Source organism: Eurosta solidaginis, chromosome 5 (assembly GCF_040869045.1).
Source record: "Eurosta solidaginis isolate ZX-2024a chromosome 5, ASM4086904v1, whole genome shotgun sequence".
NCBI lineage: Eukaryota > Metazoa > Arthropoda > Insecta > Diptera > Tephritidae > Eurosta > Eurosta solidaginis.
This window is the reverse complement of record NC_090323.1, coordinates 43809507-43829442: the sequence shown is the minus strand read 5'-3', so window position 1 is coordinate 43829442 and position 19936 is coordinate 43809507. Positions and strand designations below refer to the sequence as shown.

The following is a 19936-nucleotide window of genomic DNA, read 5'->3' as shown; positions in this document are numbered from 1 at the left end:
TCTTCTCAGCTCTTTCGTGAGTTTGTGCCTTCCTTTCACAAAATATTTTCCACTAAATAAAATAAATAGAGCCATTTTGCACAGCGCCAGGTAACCTAGGTAAAAAGTTAGAATTTAACAGTGAAAAATGGGGGTAAAAATTTTCCCAGAAAAGAAAACGCCATAAGACTTCGAAATCTGCCACAAACCTCGACCTGTACAAAAGTAGCCAGCGGCCGAAAAATTCAATCCGATGGATGAAACCAGGGATGCACCTTAACGTTAAGCTAATCGTTTATCAAAAAATTTCCACCGTTTCCGTTGAAACACTTCGAAATATTATCGATAAAGAAATTATAAAGATAAATTGTATCTCGTTTTTAACCGAAACGAAAAGCTTTCGTTTACGTTAAAAACGTTAACAAAAACGTGATACTTTATGTTTGAATTGTGCTGGCAATGCTATAGCCATGGTGAAGCCGTAAGGTGGTAACAACGAGGGCACATACACACACAAACTCCATGTAATTTGTTTGTGTAATTCGTTGGTGGTAATGTCAAAAATACTCTGAGAAATGTTCGTACTGTCAAAATTCATGAGAAAAGTTGCAATCAGCTTGGCGAATGCTTTCACCTTTAATGACTCCGCCATCAATCAGCTTTGCCAGCATAGCTTTAAATTAATAATCAACATAAACGATTTGATTTCGTTTTGATATGGCAGAAAACGAAACGAAATCATTTCGCTAATTTGACGTTTTTAACGTTAATAAACGAAACGAAATGACTTTGTGTCGTTTATTAATGTTAATTATCGTAACGAAATGATATCGGTTCGTTGGTTAAGCATGCCTGGATGAAACATTTGCTAATTAAAGCTTTGAAGTGAGAAAAACGGATTCAAACGCTTAAAAAGCACATGGCTCCTCCTCCAATTCAAATTTGAATATATATGTGCATACATTAGGGTGGGTAGATTTGTATGGACGAAAGTTAACCGATATCGTGCCATCGATTTTACGATAGGATTTGGGCTCAGGAAAAAAAATTCCAAAAGTCCGGATTTAACTTTTATTTCCGTACTTTTATTTTTAAAAGTCCGAGTTTAACTAGTTCTATAGGACTCAAAAATTAAAAATACAGATTTTACTTTTATATGTGGACTTTTATGGAAAAAGTTCGAAAAATAAAAAGGATGCATGATTCGACATGATATTGCTATAGGTATACCCTCAGAACTCAAGCATTTTCACCTAGGACAATTTTTTGACCCGGACTTTTTCAACTCCGAAAAAAATAATTATTATTTTTCGTCCCTGTTTTTTTGTAACTTTTTCAAGACTGTGCTTTTTAAGGTTGCTTTCATGACCTACTAAAAAAATTTTCATATCGACGTTTTTAGCGGACATTTTTGGGTCGGACAGGGTGTAAATGAAAATTTTACAATCAAATGAACATTTTTTTAGTAGGTCATGAAAAAAACCTTAAAAATCAAAGTCGAAAAAAGTTAAACAAATGAAATTTCGTAGGCTCGAAAATTATTTTTTGGGTATACGTAGTGGAATTTTTTTTTACTGAGCCCAAATCCTATCGAAAAATCGATGGCGCGATATCGGTTAATAAATCGACCCAGTCTAACATACATACATACCTACATGAGGGAGGGATGACATAGCTGGTACGACAGGTTAAATCAAATCGTTCGCATAACAGTCGTACTAGTACCATAATAAACTGGTGTCCATGACGGATTTATATCCGGTAAAACAATGCTGCTTTGGCAATGTGTTGGTAGATTTCTGTGCCGCTCGGTAAAAGAAACATAGCCAATTAGGGTAAGCGTAGTCGACTTGAAGCCCATTGGTTGCTGAATGTAGCATTTTCTTACAATTAGTTACGACTTATCAGAATGTTAAAGCTGTTTAATGCAAAGTTCTATACCTAGTATAACCTACCCAAGTTTGGAAGACTAATGAAAAGTGCGACGTTAAGTTGCCTGAAAAACAATATGTTTCGATATCGCAGTTCCTTTTGGACCGTTTTGTGTGAAGTGAGATAAACCCGTTTTTCCTTATTCGGTTGCCTAAGAACGGGAGGTAGCCTGATGTAGCGTCAACTGCCTCTTTGAGTACATCGCTATGAACAGAAAAAGTAACATCAAAATACTTTTGAAAATGTGCGTAGCCGGCAAAAAGCATGCCAGTCCCACGAAATTGTAGGAAAACGTTAAAAATAGCACTCCACAAATTATCTTCTCTCGGTATGTATATTGCGCCCGCATATTCTTTTTAATATGAATTCAAAATGTCGACATCAACGAGAGCCCACTGCTAATATATTGCAATACTATAGAGATGAGATGAACAAGCTGATCTGATATTGATATGATATAGAGCCGGATTTCTTGATTTTACATTATAAAAGTATGCTCAATATTTTCTCCTAATTTCCTATTTTTTGACAAGCTTTTGCTAGCTCTAGTCCGGTTGTTACCACTTCGAAACCCATTCCGTTGGATAAGCTGATTAAGAGAGCAAACTTTGTGTATGTAATTGGCTATACTAGACGACTTGTCTCCTTGAAATGGGTAGAAAACCCAACAACAACAACTGTCTTCCTTCCAGCAAGAGCTTATATCGTTATAATTTCGATATATAAAAGGGGCGTGGCACCTGCCATACAAATGAAATTTTTGATAATGCATTACTCTGAAGGTATTCATGCTAGAAGATTGAAATTCAGTAAGGAGTTATATGAGGTCAATCCCTAACGCCACCAAGAAAGTGTGGGGTGAGGGATAAGGGGGCGTGGCACCTCCCATACAAATGGAATATATCATACTGCATATCCTTGGATGTAGTATTGGTAGGATAGAAATTGATAAGGAGCCATATGACTTTAAGTCCTAAAACCTCCAGTAAAATGTGGAATTGCGGAAAAGGGGGCGTGGCACCTTCCCTACAAATGGGATCTTTCAAAACTATGGCTGCCGTACAAACTTAAGTTGTTTTAATAGCTAAAGATTGACTACAGAAATGAGATTGGCTGTTACTCCTTTTGGCAGTTTAGTAATCTGCCGCCGTTGAAATTGTTTTTCAACTGCAGCCTATCTACATCTTCTATATATATATAAAATTCAAAATTTCGAAAACAACAATGTTTTCATACCAAGGGTTCCATTAATACCTTTCAGTTTTAATCGCCTCCTATTAGGTTGGCTTTCGCAATGTCTATCAATAAAGCTCAAGGCAGTCATTAGCTGTAGTAGGAGTAAATCTTACCAACTCATGTTTCACCCATGGCCAATTATACGTAGCTTGCTCCAGAGTTGGCTCATCGTAAAATCTTTTTATTTATACTCCAAATAATCTTACAAAAAATAGTGTATATCCTATGGTTTTCAGCAATACCTAAATTCGCAAATACACAACCTTAAAATAAGTTTAAAATTTGTGTTATTGTTTTTTGCATATTTTTATAGAACCGTGGGGTGAAGCCTACGGGCATAAGCTAGTATCTTTATATAAGTGGTCTTGCATAGTAAATTTAGAAGCCAAAAGAATAATAGTACAAATTCTGTTTTTTTTATTTTAATAAAATTAGTTCTAATATTTCTATTTCAGCATAATGATATCAACACTTCGCGTGCTGCTTCTCATTTGTTTGATGCCTTGGATTCGTGCACAGACTAAGGATTATATAGGTAACTGCAAGTCACTACATAGTATAAAACAAAGTCGCTTTTTCTGTCCCTATGTCCCTTTGAATGCTTAAACCTTTAAAACTACGCAACGGATTTTGATGCGGTTTTTTTTAATAGATAGAGTGACTGAAGAGGAAGGTTTATATGTATAATAACATCCATTAAATAGTGGATAAATACTGTTATTTTTGAAGTTTCTAATGTGATGTTTATATATATATATATAAAAGAAAGTGGAGTATTACACTATTTATAACTCAAGAACGGATGAACCGATTTTGCTGAAAATTGGTGGAGAGGTAGCTTGGAACCAGGAGACGGACATAGGATACATTTTATCCGTTCTGGCTAGGGTATTGAGATCAAAACGGGGGCCTGGGTAATCCTGGGATGTGCTTGTACAATATGGGTATCAAATGGGAGCTGTTTATAAGTACTTTGATACGGGATGTTTATCGTACCTCTGGGTGACTAGGGTCCCGAGATATAGGCGAAAACGTGGACCCGGGTACCCCTAGAATGTGTTCATAGAATATGGATAACAAATGAAAGCTGTTGATGCGTGCTTTAGTACAGGGTAATTTTCATACCTATATAGGGTCTCGAGATATAGGCTAAAACGAGCAGGGTAACACTAGGGTGTGTTTTTACATTATTTATATCAAATTAAAGCTGTTGATGAGTGATTTAGTACAGGGTAGTTTTCATACGTATTGGTGACTAGGGTCTCCAGATATGGGCCAAAACGTGGACCAGGGTAACACTAAGATGTGTTTTTACATTATGGGTATCAAATTGAAGCTGTTGATGTGTGCTTCAGTACAGAGTAATTTTTATTACGCTGGGTGACTAGGGCGTCGAGATATAGGCTAAAACGTGGACCCTGATACACCTAGAATGTGTGTGTAATATGGATATCAAATGAAATCTGTTGCTGGGAGCTTTAAAGTAATTTTCATTGTGATATTCGATTTAGTCGCATCAACCTGGCAAAACTGATAAATATGCATGCGAAGCCGAAATAAAGACATGCACTCATAATACCCACATACATATTTAGATACGTCCTATTCGATTTGCCTGAAATTGGGTATATAAATTTGCCTTTATTAGCATTTACGATCTTTTTTTCCGGAAAATCGACCAGAGACGGACTGGGACTGTGATTAGGACTAGGACTGGGACTGGAACAAAATACATACAACCCTCTGGGTCTGGCAATAAGGGATGAAGAAGAATGAAAACTTGAGAGAAGAGAAAAGAGGGAAGGACAAGGAGACTGAGAAAGAGATCGATTGAGACGAAGATAGAGAGAGATGAAGACGGAGGGAGGAGTGAATAAAAGGATTAAGAAAAAGTGAGGGGGGCGGGGTGGCAGAGTTAGACGGAAATTGTTAATTGTATTAAAATGTATGCAGATAGACCAAATTTAGGGCAGAACAACATCTGACGGGTCTGCTAGTAACCAATAAGCAATCTAATTAGAAATAGAACGTACCCATAAAGGAAGCTAAGATGTTAAGCTGATAACCTCTCGTTTATAGCAAATATAAGTGAACCCAATTTTGGGCGAATACTAAAAAAAAAAATCTCAATGATTAGGTGTTTTACACCCTCCGATCGTTTATTTCCTCTGATTTTTAAAGCTCTGCTCACATTTAAAACGTCCAGAATTACGTGCATATAATTGCCTCTAATTGAATGTACTATGTATATATCATTTTACAGATCTACTCGAATTACCTGACAATGATGAATTTCAATGGGGTCGTCACGATAATGAAAATGCATACAGCGAAGCGCATTCTAATTCTAACCAATATAACAGTACTGGTGGTAGTAGTGATTATTTAATGCGTCACATATTGAAGAAGCGACAAGTGACATTTCAAGTGAGTGCAATATTATAAAATGATTAATTCATTGAAATAATACAAAAAATCGAGTGATTGAAAGCTGTACACTACATCATATAAAAACGGGTTTTCCACGCAGTAATGGAATTTTTTTTACATAAATATATAATTGATTGATTTAGGAAAAAGAAGACTATGGCGAATGCCGAACTTCGCTGGGAGAGGTGGGCAGATGTCGCAGTCCGCTCTACTGCCGCATACCAGAGTTAAAGAATAATGTATGGCGTTTGATCTCGCAGCTATGTATTATTGAACAAAAGTAAGTGCGGTATGTCTTATTTAATATATGCTAAGTTTTTTTTTTTTTAAGTTTAGATAAAGATTTCCTTTTACACAAATTAAAATCAAGAATGCCTTTTCTAGTAACAAGTGAGTTTTTGTGTTGATCTAAAAAAAAAAAAAAAAACACAAAAAAATCCCTTTTGAAGACACAAAATTTTTTGTTGCATTGCGGTACATATGTTGTAAAAATTGGAAAGAAAATTTATCTTTGATTTTGAAACCTCTTTCTTTGTATATCATTGAACCGCCTAGCCATATTTAGCCAGAATGCAATTGCTATTTTTTTCTCTCTTTCCCTATATTTTCCACTTCTGAACTATTTTGATAAATGCACTATCCATATACAAATTTAATAGCAAAAGTTCATAAAATGCAAGCACCTGAAAACAATATTAAATAAATTGTACTTATAGCTTCAATACATATTAATATTTATTTTAGATCTATTGGAATTTGTTGCACTGAGAGCACCGCATCACGTTTCAATCCACAAGTTGTCACTGACATCAACACAAATGGCTTGGATGAGGCACGTGCTGTCAATAAACCCGAACAACGAGGCTGTGGTTTGACCACCAAACAATTTCCACGCATTACTGGCGGACGTCCAGCAGAGCCAGATGAATGGCCATGGATGGCTGCGCTGATAAGACCCGGTTTGACATATGTTTGGTGTGGTGGTGTCTTAGTCACAGATCGTCATGTTGTCACCGCTGGACATTGTGTTCACAAATTTCATAAAGAAGACGTATTTGTGCGTTTAGGTGAATATAATACGCTGTTGGTGAACGAGACGCGTGCACGTGATTTTCGTATTGCAAATATGGTTATACATATCGATTATGATCCATTGACATATGAGAATGATATTGCATTGTTACGTTTGGATCGTGCTACACTCTTTAATACATACATATGGCCAGTCTGCATGCCACCAATAGACCAAAATTGGGAAGGACAAGTGGGTGTGGTTACAGGTTGGGGAACACAAACATTTGCAGGACCACATTCGAATATATTGATGGAGGTATTGCTACCCATTTGGACGTTGGAGGAATGTCGTAACGCTATGGTTGAACGTATTCCCGATACAATGATGTGTGCAGGTGTACGTGAGGGTGGTCAAGATTCGTGTCAAGGAGATAGTGGTGGTCCACTATTAGTACAATTACCAAATCGTCGCTGGGTCACGGTGGGCATAGTGTCGTGGGGTGTGCGTTGCGGCGAGGCCAATCGTCCTGGCATGTATACGAGCGTTAATAATTATATGCATTGGATACTTGAAAATTCGGATATTTAGTTGGCTTTTAAGTCATTGTGGATTATGTCCTTTGTAAAACGTTTATTAAGAAAATAATAAAAATAAAAATTATTAATACTCTCTAGATATTTATCAAGTTATGCGCCTGCTAACTAGCCTATAACAATATCATATACAGTATATTTTTTTTTAAACAATTACAATTTAAAAATAGAAATATCGTAAAATGCTTAGCTTTAGTTTAGAACACTATTTCGGCGGCTCTAATTAGGAAAAGCAATTTTATAAACATCCTCATAGTTGCTAGCGAAATGCACTTCCAGACCATCGGTTATGTAGCTTGGTAGTTCAGCGAAATCCTTTTTATTTTCTTCAGGAAATATTATACAAGTGATGCCAGAGCGCTTCGCCTGAAAAAATACATAAAACATAAAAATTTGTCAATGAAAGAAAGCCTACAACTAGCTTTTTCGAATTTCAGAGCTAATTAGTGTCAAACAACATCTGTTTAGCAGTTTTGCATTGCTATCCCTTAAATCACAGTTGGTCTCAAACTTCCCCTGAATATTGTTTAAAAGGTATAAGCTAATTCAGGAACAGTTATTAACTAATCTCAAGTTTCTTATTGATGCATGGGGGAGTTCCTATGCTGGGAAGTGGTTAAATGCAAAAAAAAAAAGAAATGTATTAAAATTTTCACTTTATCGCTTCGCAGAGCGAGAATTCACCCTTGAAATATTCTCTACATATTGTTATTTTGATACTAATTTTAAACTTAATCAAAGAAGTGTTTATCATTTACCGCAATAGTTTTCTCTTTAATACCACCCACAGGTAGCACTCTACCCTTAAGTGACACCTCGCCAGTCATCGCCAAATTCTGACGGACAGGTCGCTTTGTAGCCAAAGAAATAAGTGCCGTTATAATAGTAACACCAGCGCTGGGACCATCTTTAGGCGTAGCGCCTTCCGGTACGTGCAGATGGATATGTCTACGAAGGAAAGGTTATAAATTACAATTACAAACACAAACCACTATTCAAAGAGCGCTCATTTCGCCACATACCCTTTTTCAAGGAATAAATTATCCGCATTTATTTCGCGCATATAATTACGCGCCACTGTTAAAGCGATTTGTGCTGATTCTTTCATCACATTACCGAGATTACCGGTTAAGTGTATTGAGCCAGCAGTATCATCATCTTTTGGCAGTTGTCCCGTTTTACGTGGCGCCGTTTCAATGTATAGCGACGAACCACCCATAGCAGTCCACGCGAGGCCCATAACAACACCTGGAGGTGTATCTTGGTACATGCGATCCGATGAGAATATGTGTTTGCCCAAGAATGTAGTTAAGTTATCGGCTGTGATGGGGAAGTTGGTGCCTTCCTTTTTTACAAAACGATAAGCAACTTTGCGCACGATCTAAAATAATAAAAATTATTAAAGCAAATTATTTTAAAATGAGCTATTGCCGATGCTTTTGCAAAGCCGTGCAAGTGACCAATGGCAACAAAAAAAAATTGAAAAATTTTGTTCAAGCAAACAATTTGCTGAAAGTATTTCTAGATGCATTATAGATTAGAAAGTGAATAGGACGTCAAATCTATTTTGCGGCATTTCTAGAAAGTTTGTGTTTTTTCAGTTAAGCGGCTTTTCGAAAAGGCAGCGATGTTATACAGTATATACCTTTTCAATATGTTTTTGCAAGTTTCTCACACCCGATTCACGACAATAGCTTTTAATGAGCGTTGTCAGTGCATCATCATTAATAGTTATTTGTTCTGCGGTTATACCGCAATCACGCATCGCTTGTGGTATCAAATACTGACGTGCTATAGCCATTTTTTCCTCCGCAACATAACCAGACATTTCAATTAATTCCATGCGATCACGTAAGGGTTCTGGTATTGTATCGATAACGTTTGCTGTGCATATAAATAATACATGTGAGAGATCGACGGGCACATCTAAGTAATGATCGAGGAAATTCGCATTCTGTTCTGGATCAAGTAGCTCAAGCAACGCTGAACTTGGATCGCCTTGGTAACCTCTGTAAGGGGTTAAGAGGATGTAACATTTTTTGAAATTTTGTTCTCAATCTCTACTCACTTTCCAATTTTATCCACCTCATCGATCAACACCAATGGATTCTCTGTCTTTGTTTTCTTCAAACATTGTATCAGTTTGCCAGGCATAGCACCAACGTAAGTACGTCGATGACCCTTGATTTCAGCAACATCAGTCATACCGCCAACACTAAAGCGAAAATATTCACGATTCAAAGCGCGTGCAATGGAGCGTGCTATTAAAATTAAAATGAGTTTAGTTTTTAAAAATTAAATGGTACCATTTTCTCAGCTTCTCATACCAATACTTGTTTTGCCCACACCCGGTGGTCCATGGAAGCAAAGAATTTTGCCTTGCGTGCTACCTTTCAAATTTGATACAGCTATAAATTCCAAAATACGTTTTTTTATATCATCCATGCCATAGTGATCATGATCTAATATCTCCTGTGCTTGCTCTAAACTCAAATTCTCTGTACTCGTAACGCCCCATGGCAGTGAGGTGAGCCAATCCAAATAATTGCGTGTGACGCTGTGACATTATTAAAGCAAGATATTATTTTATTTTATATAAAGAAGCGTTATTTCAGATTTTGGTTCAAAAAAGTTGAATCTTAATATCCATCTAAAATATATACAACTAAAACATGATATTTTTGAACTTATTTCCGAGATTTGCTGAGATAAAGCGCTTTCTAATCGACATCCGATATAAGGAGATTTTCAACTAAGCGTTGAATATACTCACTTGAATTCAGAACTATGACTCTCCAAGAAGTTCAGCTTATTTAGCTCTTCATCTATGACGGTCATAACATTTTCTGGGACTTTTTTATCTTTCAGTTTTTCGCGATACTTCTCGCCAATAGCATCTTTATCATCTTTTTCAATACCCAACTCTTTTTTGATTACTTTCAGCTGCTCTTGTAATATGTATTTGCGATGTTGTTGTTTTACTTTCTCCTCAACCTCACGTCCAATCTTTTGCTGCAACTTTGATAGTTCGAGTTCTTTCTTCAGCAAAGCTAACGAAAGCAATAAACGTTTGGGTATCTGAAAAAGATGGGATAAATTGTGAATGTAGCAACACTTTTAGTGACATTATTTGAGAACGGAATGATTCAAATTCAATAAAGGACAGTAATTGTTCGAAAAGGAGGGCAGCAAGGCTCGGATTTTACTTGTTATTGATCTGGATCGGTACTTGCGATATACTGAGAATCCCATGCTATCTTTGAGCTCTTCGCAGGGCACAACGCGCCTAAAAATCATATCCACACTATTAGGAATAAAATACATACAGAGGTATGTGCCTACATGGTGATTAAAAGGAATAGAAACAAAAAGGCAACTTTTAAGCTGCAGTCATTGGTGCCGTTTGTCGTATCGCTGTAGTCGTATCCCTAAAGTAATCAGCTGTTTATCGTTACGACGGTAAACGAAAAATCAATTGGTTGGCTACGATACGGTTACGACCTTAGCGGTACCAATAACCCATTGCATTGATTCGCATAAGGTTGGTCGAATCAGCTGTTATAAGGTTAGCGATACGGTTACCGATAAAGCACCAATGTCTGCAGCTTTAGAGACCAATTGTACAGCGAACAACGGGACATTCACATGGCTCAGCAGCTAAAGGCATCAGCCTTTGCACTGATATGAATGTTGGAGATTCGAGTTCAATGCTCAGCTCCCGAAAAACTAGCTGCTGAAGAAGTGAAATTCAGAAACATGTCCTAGTAACCATCGCCGTTTGTAAACTTACAATACCTGTGTTTTTTGCTCATCTATATACGTTTACGCTTAAACTTTATATGGACTGCTAAGGGACAAACTTTAAATACACCTCTAAAATTGCTACGCATAAAATTAGTACTACTAAATTTCAATACGCATTATACTCAGATGTAACTGAAATATGTGTCTATGTTTCACCCTCTGCACTAATTCTATATATTATATGCGCGTCCATTATTTTTCACAACTGATTCAACTATATGTTATACACAGAAATACAACAGTGGATTGTGTCTCCGCTTTTCGGTACACCCTGTTGCTGTAGCTAGTTGTTTAACCACAGCCGCTAGATGGGCATTATCTAAGCGAGGATAGATGTTTTTTCACGCGCAAATGAAACGTATACATATGATCATAATGATATAATAGTAACAGCGGAAGTATTAAGAAACAAATACTGTAAAAAATCCGAACAAATGTTGCTAAGCTTTCAAAAGCGCGCCTAAAAATCATATCCACACTATTAGAATAAACTATATACAGAGTGCATGTGCCGACATAGTAATTAAAAGGAATAGAAACAAAAAGGCAAATTTTAGAGACCAATTGTACAGCGAACAACGGGACATTCATATGGGTCAGCAACTAAAGGCATCTGCCTTTGCACTGATATGAATGTTGGAGATTCGAGTTCAATGCTCAGCTCCCGAAAAGCTAGCTGATGAAGAAGTGAAATTCAGAAACATGTCCTAGTAATCATCGCCGTTTGTAAACTTACAATTTTTCTCTAATATCAATAACACAAACCATTTTGTAATAAAAGCCAAACCACGCTCTAAAATTATTATCGCCGTTGTGGCAATCCCCTGTTTTAATGGAAAAAATATACCGCAACAAGTATATAACAGCAATAGCACTTTTCGATGGTGTTATGGAGAGCTTGCGACCGTCCTTATGCTATTATCCGCGGTACGCTCAGGAATTAGAATATTACTATACTACCCTGACTGTCGTGGAAATTTTTGGTGTCCTACTCAGCTTAAAATATGGGGCGATTATTTTGCATACATTTTTTTGGTAACCGAATAATTGCTTATGCTGTTAGTATGCCAATTTAATGCTATACCTGCTTTCGATATACATACATATAGCTTCTAATACAGACCGCAGCAGTCAAATATACTATACTTATTTAATCCCTGGTTGAAAACACTCCCTTCATCAATACAGAACTGCATTTTGCAAGCTACATAATATTTACATCCATTTCTTCCATAATCTTTTGCAATTCTTCTGGTTCTGCTGCCGAGAGCGAAGCACCCAAATCACACAAATAAACTGGATTATCCACCACACGTTGATTTTGATGCAACATTTGCTGCAAACTTTCTCTGCAAATAAAAAAATCAAATTTTAATAAATGTACATACACTATAATCTAATTCAATTTACCTATACAATGGATTCATTGTTATAATATCCCTAATAGTTTTGATCACCTCCTGGGTGAGCGCTTTCACCTCTTCTGTTTGTTTGTACTGTTCATGTTTTACATTTTCTACTTCCACCATGAGTACTGGTTGTGGTGTTGTTGGTGCTTCTGCTGTAGTGCCACTTGGCGCATCGGAACGAGTTGTTGGTCCAGCAACTTCTGCTGATTGCTCTGTAGTTACTTTAGCAGCTTGATCGGCATCACGTTTCGACATACGTCCTGAACGTACTTTACGTGCTAATTTACGTCGCTCCAATTCGGTTTGTTGTTGTTCTTCAGCTGGGATGTGCAATTTTACATTAAAGAGTGGAAAATGTATTGTCGTCTTCTTCTCTGGGTGAAGAGAATTATGACGAAATATTGTTTTTTCTTATATATATAAAAGTATGTATATAAAATAACAGAAACACAAATGGCTGACGATCGACGTAAGGAAGAGTGAGAGGGGGAGGATGGGAGAATAATTATAGGAGTTGGAGTGAGAATACGTTGGGTGAAATTAATGTACTGAGAATGTAGTAACGACCTCTGGGCTCTGGAAGTAATTAGCTGATTCTCCTACACCCCCTTGTTTAAATACTAACTGCCAAAAAGCTCGCTACATGAATTGAAGAATTCTGTTATCATTGCTGGATATGGGTCTGAGTAGTGATGCAGGCATGAATGCGTAATGTTTTTTTCTATTAATAAATGTATACCCATGTTTGCGTAAATTTTGGACATTACTTTTGTTAGTTTAATGACAGACCGATGTTTGTAACAAAATTACTCAAGTTATTTTACCCTACCAAGCATGTTGAACCCCCTAGCCCTGTTAAGCTAGATTGGTTGGTGAAAATTCTTCAGAGAGCATTATAAATGATCAAGGCTTTTTCAGGACTCTGGAATCATCTTTTTATTTGACCCGATGGTACATTTTCTTCTGGTACCATCAGATTTTGATGGGGTTATGATCGCGCATAGCTGTACTATTCTCTTATCTGCAGGCCAGCGGCATAGGAAGAATTAAATCGGATTCTCCTCTTCATCCAAGTTCTTGTATGGCGCAATTGGTGCACCAAAAGGCGGATATCAAACGTTAGGGATATAATATAATCTAATTGCTGGTGAGATTTTTGATTGGAAGTTCGATTATATTTTTTAAGAAAAATCTGATTCTATATTTGAAACCATACTCGATTTTATGTCAGGCATATTTTTGTGGTTTCAAATGTAGAGCTCCACACCAAAACGCAACATTTGGATATTTTGAAAAAAATTTAAATTTTAATGCAGATCCCTTCCACTTGCAGATATCTATCAAAATTTCGAAATTAAAAAAATGCAACCAAGTCTTCATTACGTTGACTTGAAACCACCAATTAGTACTATTTCTCACTAATTTCCACTTAAAATATAGATTTAAGCTATTTTTTATTAAGGTATTAATCACCCAACTACCAAGGCCCCTAATCTGGAGGTACTGTAATTATTGCAGCAATTTGATTTTTTCCTATTTGTATGGATATCCATATAACGACACACACCAAATTGTACCATTTACATTTTTCTGAAACCTTATAATGGCTAATGAGGCATAGTAATTTAAAATACAAGTAACTCCTTGGCTTTATGCCTATTAAGGCAAACCCGCTCTATTTAAAAAAACCAACTTAAGTTTGGTATCAATGAAACCAAGTTTCTCGCAACTACTTATGATGTAAATGTTTCCTTTTGGTGTGGACCTCTACAAATCCGGATTTATAGATGCTTTCACGAAAGACTTTTTACATTTTCGGCCAGATTACATTCCAAAGTCCAGATAGTCCGTTTAGCTTAGTTTCGTTATCCTTTCCTCCTCAATGTTGTCTACATATATTACTAGCAAACTCTTTCGCCTACTTCTACAATCTCACTTTTTGTTGTTGGCACAAGATCTTCTAAAATTTGTCCAGTAATTTTAACCCGTCTATGCGCTACCACGACCATACGTAGCTTGTCTCCCAAATCTTGTAGCTCTTGTATTTGCGCGAATGTACCAACATTATAGACTTCATCCAATTTTTCAACAACTTCTGCTTCATTTTCATTATCTTTTTTCATAAATACACCGACGTATGGTTGATTCAATTTCACTTTGCGTCTTATCAGATCAATAATCATTGGATGTGAGACCTATGCATATAAATCACAATTATATAACATAAAACTTAAACGATTGATAACAGTGCTAAGTGTGTAAAAGAAGAGCACTTAAATTACACACGCTTGCTTTGATAACTTACTTCTAGAATCTTCATGAAACGCGGAAAAACTGGATTACGTCGTGTTGCTAATAACGGCAAATGCGGCCACACCTCTGGCACCGCTACCGTAGCCGGTAACTGTGGATCTTTATTCATTATATACTCCTGTGATTCAGTTTCCAGTTCGTCTTCTTCATCTTTTTTACGATTTGTGCAGTAGCTGCGTCTGTTTATTTCCATTAAATGGGTTGTTAGCGCTTCGCTGCTTCGATCTAGCCTCCGCTGCAATGCTCCAAAGCGCCAAGTCGAACGTTTGAGATAATGCGCCGCATGTTGTTGCTGCTGCCCATGTGCCACCATAGTACCGAAGTTGCGCGTGATGTTACGTTGCCGCAGAAGTCGTGTTAACATTTTTTCTTGATTAAAACACCAAATTTCAATAAAATTTCGTATAAATTATACACTGAAAAGGTGAAAAAATATTGAAGAAAAACAAATTCTCACAATTTATTCTCTATCAGCATGAAGTGTCAAAAAGGCAGAATGACAGCAGCGTTGAGAATAAAAAAAACTGAGATCATATGGTTAGCGGTGTTTAATGAGTACAGAGTGATGCAATTTCGAGTAATTTTTTGAAATAAATTTTGGAAACTAAATAAGTTCAAAACTATTAAATTATAAATGCTTCCTAAAAATAGCCAAATTGTTTCTTGGAGGCTACGATATTAAGTGTCGATTCAAAATAAGAGCAAACGATTGTTAACAGCAAAAGTAAAACAGAGCTGTGTTTAGTTGGTTTTGAATTTTAAAAATTAACAATAGTATAACGGATTGTATTTGGCTGAAGAAAATCATCATCATCAATATCATTGAGGCCCGGTTTTTCAGTAGTTGGTTAAGCTAAGCTTAAACTAAGTTTGCTTAAACTCTATTCAAATTTACACTCCAGTTAAAATACTGAGCAGTTTTTCAGTCACAGTTTAAGGCCGCCTTTGGGGTATGCTCTTTTGTGCGGCAACATTGGTTTTTTTTTTTATTAACTAGATAATTTGTGTAGAGACGGCAACAGCTGGATTTTGTTTACCCAACAAACAAATATATACCTAGTTCCGGAAGTGATCAAACATCATTATTTAATTATTCAGATAGTTCTCGAGTTGATATTCAACTTTATTCTCCAATCACTATCCAACCGTTGAGAAATTTTGTAAAATTAAAAGTTCTCGAGTTAATCTCCAACGTCATTAATATTTTCCCATTATTATCCTAATTTGGAGAGGTTTTGAGAAATGTACAAGTCTACAGTTGATATCCTACATTTCATATCGAGTTGAGGTGAAGTTGAAAAAAATATCCAAGGTGGTACCGCCAAAGCCAACAGCTGTTTATTATGAGAAATAAACACCTGGTTGAAAGCAGTAATGAAGAGTAATTAATCAAAAATAAATTATATAGATGGCCGGTAGCGCTCCGTCGGTAGCGGGCTCCGTCTACCACGCCGAAAATCCTGGATTCACGACCTGGGCAAAGTAACATCAAAGTTCTAGAAACAAGGTTTTTCAATTAGAAAATTTTTCTAAGCGGGGTCGCCACTCAGCAGTGTTTGGCAAGCACTCCGAGTGTATTTCTGCCATCAAAAGCTCCCAGTGAAAACTCGTCTGCCTTACATGTTGTTCGGAGGCGAAATAAAACAAGTTGGTCCCGTTCCGACATTTTGTAGGAAAAATTAAAAGGAGCACGACGCAAATTGGAAGAGAAGCTCGGCCTATAATATCTTCGGAGGTTATCACGCCTCACATTTATTTATTTTATAAATTATATATATTTCATTTTAGTTTCGTGAAAACACTGTAATTGGAATCTAACATTTGAGTCCAGTTATAGAACCACAAGTTGGGAATTAAATCTTTAAAGCATTTTTCGCTTTATAACAAACCTCTTTTGCTGAGTACGCTATGATTCTCGAGTTGAGCCACTGTTTCGAAACAACTCTTGAGATTTTAGAAGTATGCCTAGTTATCAACATGAGCTCTAACGGTACTCAAACCCAAATGCTTGTTGGGTATATTCGACGCCATTTCGAACGAACGCAAATAAATTATAGGTTATTTAGAGTTTAACTGCCAGATCGGCCGCTTGAGCTCAGCTTTAACTTCAGTTAAAGTGAACTGAAAACTACAGAATTAGTTTAAGCGTAGTTTAACTGACAAACTGAGTTAAACTTGTACTGAAAAACCAGGCATAAATGACTTTGATAATTTGGGAAAAAATTAAACAACGTGACATCAGGACGGAAAAGGCAACAGTTGTTTCGATTATACCTTGTAAATCTCTTCAAAGATTCGAACCCGCACTCCTAAGATGGTTGAACTGGAACGCATTCAACCACGTCATACCATTGTTGTTGTAAACTTATCCCAATTGCCTTCCTTGCATATTTTATTTTCGCTTAATCACCTAAGCGATATTCTTCGGTTCTTAACAAGTCACGCCAGCGCTTTCTGTTTTACTAAAATTTGCGACAAACGGGGGCACCAAGGAAGAGAAAATCTCTCTCCACCTTACACTGCCAACTCAGTGGAGGTCTGTGTTTTCCTCTGCTTCTAAGCACAGGATCGATAAAAATAATTACATCGCTGCTGCGTTTTCGTTAATTTGCATAACATGATCTAGCCATCGAAGCCTTTAGGCTGCACTGTTTTCAGATCTGCATAAAGTTCATACAGCTTATGATTATACTTCCTTCAGTACACCCTCGTAAGCACGGACATCACCACAATTTTTGTGAAGGATTTTTCTCTGGAAAAGTCCAAGGGTCGTTTCATCTTCTTTTGACGCCGTCCATGATTCCGTGCCATACGTCAGGAAAGAGCGACTTGTAGAGGTTGATTTGTCATCCAGAGAGAGCCTTTTCTCACAGCCTCGAATTTATATCCGTCAACCGTGATGTGAAATAGCCAGTTCTCACCGATTATTTTTTGGATGACAGCAAGTTCTTCGTCTTTTGTTCATTCACCCCAAGGCCCAGGTTTTTTTGCCTATTTTTTCCAGTTCAGAGAATGCAGAACTTAAGGCGCTTTAAGGCTTATGATACTGATAGCAATTGTAAGATCTTATAATAAATGGTACCACTGCGGTAAAATCTGCTGCTAGGATTCCGTTTTCAGCATTAGGTTAAAGAAATCGTGCGAAAGGGAGTCAGATTTAGAGTGTCGTGAAGAGCTGTTCGATAAAAGATTTGCCAGCTCTGAAGCCGCATTAAGTTCGGCCGCCGTGGTATGGGAGAAGCTTGCTCGCCTACCACACCAAAGGTCCTAGGTTCTATGCCAGGGAAATGCAACGTCAGACATTTTGAAAAACAAATTTTCCAATCAGGGTCGCCCTTCGTTCGGACGCTGTGCTGTGGTGTCCACATATTACGCCGAAGGTCCTGGGTTCAAGTCTTGGGCAAAGTAACATCCAAAATTTTGGAAACAGTTTTTTCAATTATAAAAATGTTTTTCTAACCAGGGTGGCCCCTTGGCAGTGCTTTGGCAAATGCTTCGAGTGTATTTCTGCCATGAAAAGCTTCTCAGTGAAAATGCATCTGCCGTTCGGACTTGGCATAAAATATGCATGTACCAAAAAGAACCTGTCGAATGGAAACTGCGCCAATTATTAATTTGTTTTCGTTAACTAGATTGCACCTTATAGGCGATATCGCAGTTTACGCGGTTTGTGGATTGGGCAAAGAACATTTACATCAGCGCTTCGCTTCCTTGTTTGAATGGCCCCGATGGTAACCCGTGGTCATACGGCGCTTGTTATTCTTTAGTTTTTGCCACTCTCATATCGTCAAGGTCGTTTGGCGGAACGTATATTCCGTCAGCAGTGATTGGGAGATCGAGTTCGTCTTCTCACTGGATATCTAGCAACGAGGAGAATGCTCCCACCATAACTTAAGCACACTCTGTACGTCAGTCAGTCACCAAGTCGCATTCTTTCTATTAGCCAGTAATGCAATGGACTCATTCAGTTTACGCGAGGTCTCACGGACCGGCCAGTTCAACCTAAACGACCAGCAAGCATATGCAGCTCCTTGCACTCCCGTAAGACAGAACACGTTTTTTCTTTGATATCTAATTAGGCGTCTCTCTTCCCTCTTTGGGGCACAATATTTCTACACTATACCGCGACCAGGCGTAGCGAGTCTCTAAAAGCAGCGTCTGTTATTTTCAAAGCAGCGCAACATTCCGCATTATACCAGCTGTTTTTACGGGTTTGCTGGAAATCTATGGTGTCTGCACCGGCAGCACGAAATGTGAGAGAAATATACTGTTGTTGTAGCAATGCTCGCCCCACCTAATAGCCGCGACCGATCACAAATTGTCATCAATATCCTCTAACGGGAGTTCAAGGAAACTTGCCGTTTCAACAGGGGTGGACCATAAGGAAAGGGGTGTTAGAGGCGTTGGTTCCACATTACAATTGAAGAGATGGTTGGTGTCATGTGGGGACACATTGCAAGCGGGGCATACATTTTGTATGTCGGGGTTGATTCTGGATAGGTAAGAGTTTAACCTGTTAAAGTATCCAGAACGAAGTTGAGCAATATACTCCCACTGCCTGGTGGCATGGTCATGATCTTGGTGAGCCAATGGAGGAGCTGTGTCAAGTAATCATCAGAAAGGGAGGTTCCTTCCTTGCCTACCCGTTTGTCATGCCTGGGGTGGTATTTATTTTCTAGCTTATCATAGAAAGAGTCAATATCCATAGCAGACTGATTTGAAAAACTTCGTCCTGATACGAATCGCGGCTAGAAGGTTGTCCGCAGCCGTGAATGACAGTGCCTGTATTTTTTCCACCTCAAAACCAGAAACGGTATAATATAGAGACATTGCATAGCCGAAAAATCGTGTGAGGCAAGCTTCACAAAATTCTAGTAGGTCACATTCACCACTTACCACAGCAGAATTTGTTAAACTACCACTGTCTGTATTTGTTATGTAATAATTATTTGTACACTTTTTATTCAGCTAATGTGTTCAGAATTTTAACTTTTACTCACTAAAACTCCAATCAGTGTATTTCTGTGCTTAAATTATGTTAAAAATTGTGTTAAAGTTTTTGGTGTGGTGAAAGTGACCTACTAGAATTTTGTTACGCTCCGCTGCTTTCCACTGATGTTCGCACATGCAACATCTTTATATTCAAAATTTTTTGTCAAAACCAACACCGTGGCCTCGACTTGCTTTTTCCTCCTTTCCCCCTATCCCCTACGTCTTACCATGTT

The 19936-nt window shown here is 37.5% G+C and overlaps 2 protein-coding genes across 7 annotated transcripts in view; one reads left to right on the top strand and one right to left on the bottom strand.

The window, feature by feature from the left end:
- Positions 1-7265, top strand: part of LOC137253610 (trypsin-1) — a 45711-nt gene extending 38446 nt beyond the window's left edge. For 4 of the 5 annotated variants that reach the window (XM_067790865.1, XM_067790863.1, XM_067790861.1 and 1 more), the window contains exons 2-5: positions 3603-3682; positions 5411-5574; positions 5721-5857; positions 6322-7265. In XM_067790865.1, coding sequence (XP_067646966.1) covers positions 3607-3682; positions 5411-5574; positions 5721-5857; positions 6322-7180 — 1236 coding nt within the window. In that variant the 5' untranslated portion in view covers positions 3603-3606 and the 3' untranslated portion in view covers positions 7181-7265. Of the gene's footprint in view, positions 1-2000; positions 2240-3602; positions 3683-5410; positions 5575-5720; positions 5858-6321 lie in introns of those variants that run through there. The other variant, XM_067790864.1, reaches the window with a different exon arrangement.
- Positions 7186-15196, bottom strand: Lon (Lon protease). Of its 2 annotated transcripts, none has more exons than XM_067790859.1 (11): positions 14704-15196; positions 14335-14593; positions 12400-12772; positions 12209-12338; positions 9959-10263; positions 9513-9742; positions 9254-9446; positions 8831-9194; positions 8208-8566; positions 7944-8133; positions 7186-7551 (listed from the first exon to the last, which is right to left on the bottom strand). In XM_067790859.1, exons 1-11 carry the CDS (start codon positions 15073-15075, stop codon positions 7405-7407), a joined length of 2922 nt encoding a protein of 973 aa, XP_067646960.1. In that variant the 5' UTR covers positions 15076-15196; the 3' UTR covers positions 7186-7404. The 2 variants fall into 2 exon arrangements, with proteins under 2 accessions (XP_067646960.1, XP_067646961.1); XM_067790860.1 differs by having other exon boundaries at positions 12400-12718.
- Positions 15197-19936: the final 4740 nt, after the last annotated feature.

What these genes read in the sequence shown, in the direction of transcription:
- Lon (XM_067790859.1), bottom strand. Translation starts at nt 15,075, where the DNA reads ATGTTAACACGACTTCTGCGGCAACGTAACATCACGCGCAACTTCGGT. An exon ending in TGTGGGCAAAACAAGTATTG is followed by an intron (nt 9,447 to 9,512) that starts GTATGAGAAGCT and finishes TAATTTTAATAG; the next exon opens with CACGCTCCATTGCACGCGCT. An exon ending in TGCAAAAACATATTGAAAAG is followed by an intron (nt 8,567 to 8,830) that starts GTATATACTGTA and finishes TTATTATTTTAG; the next exon opens with ATCGTGCGCAAAGTTGCTTA.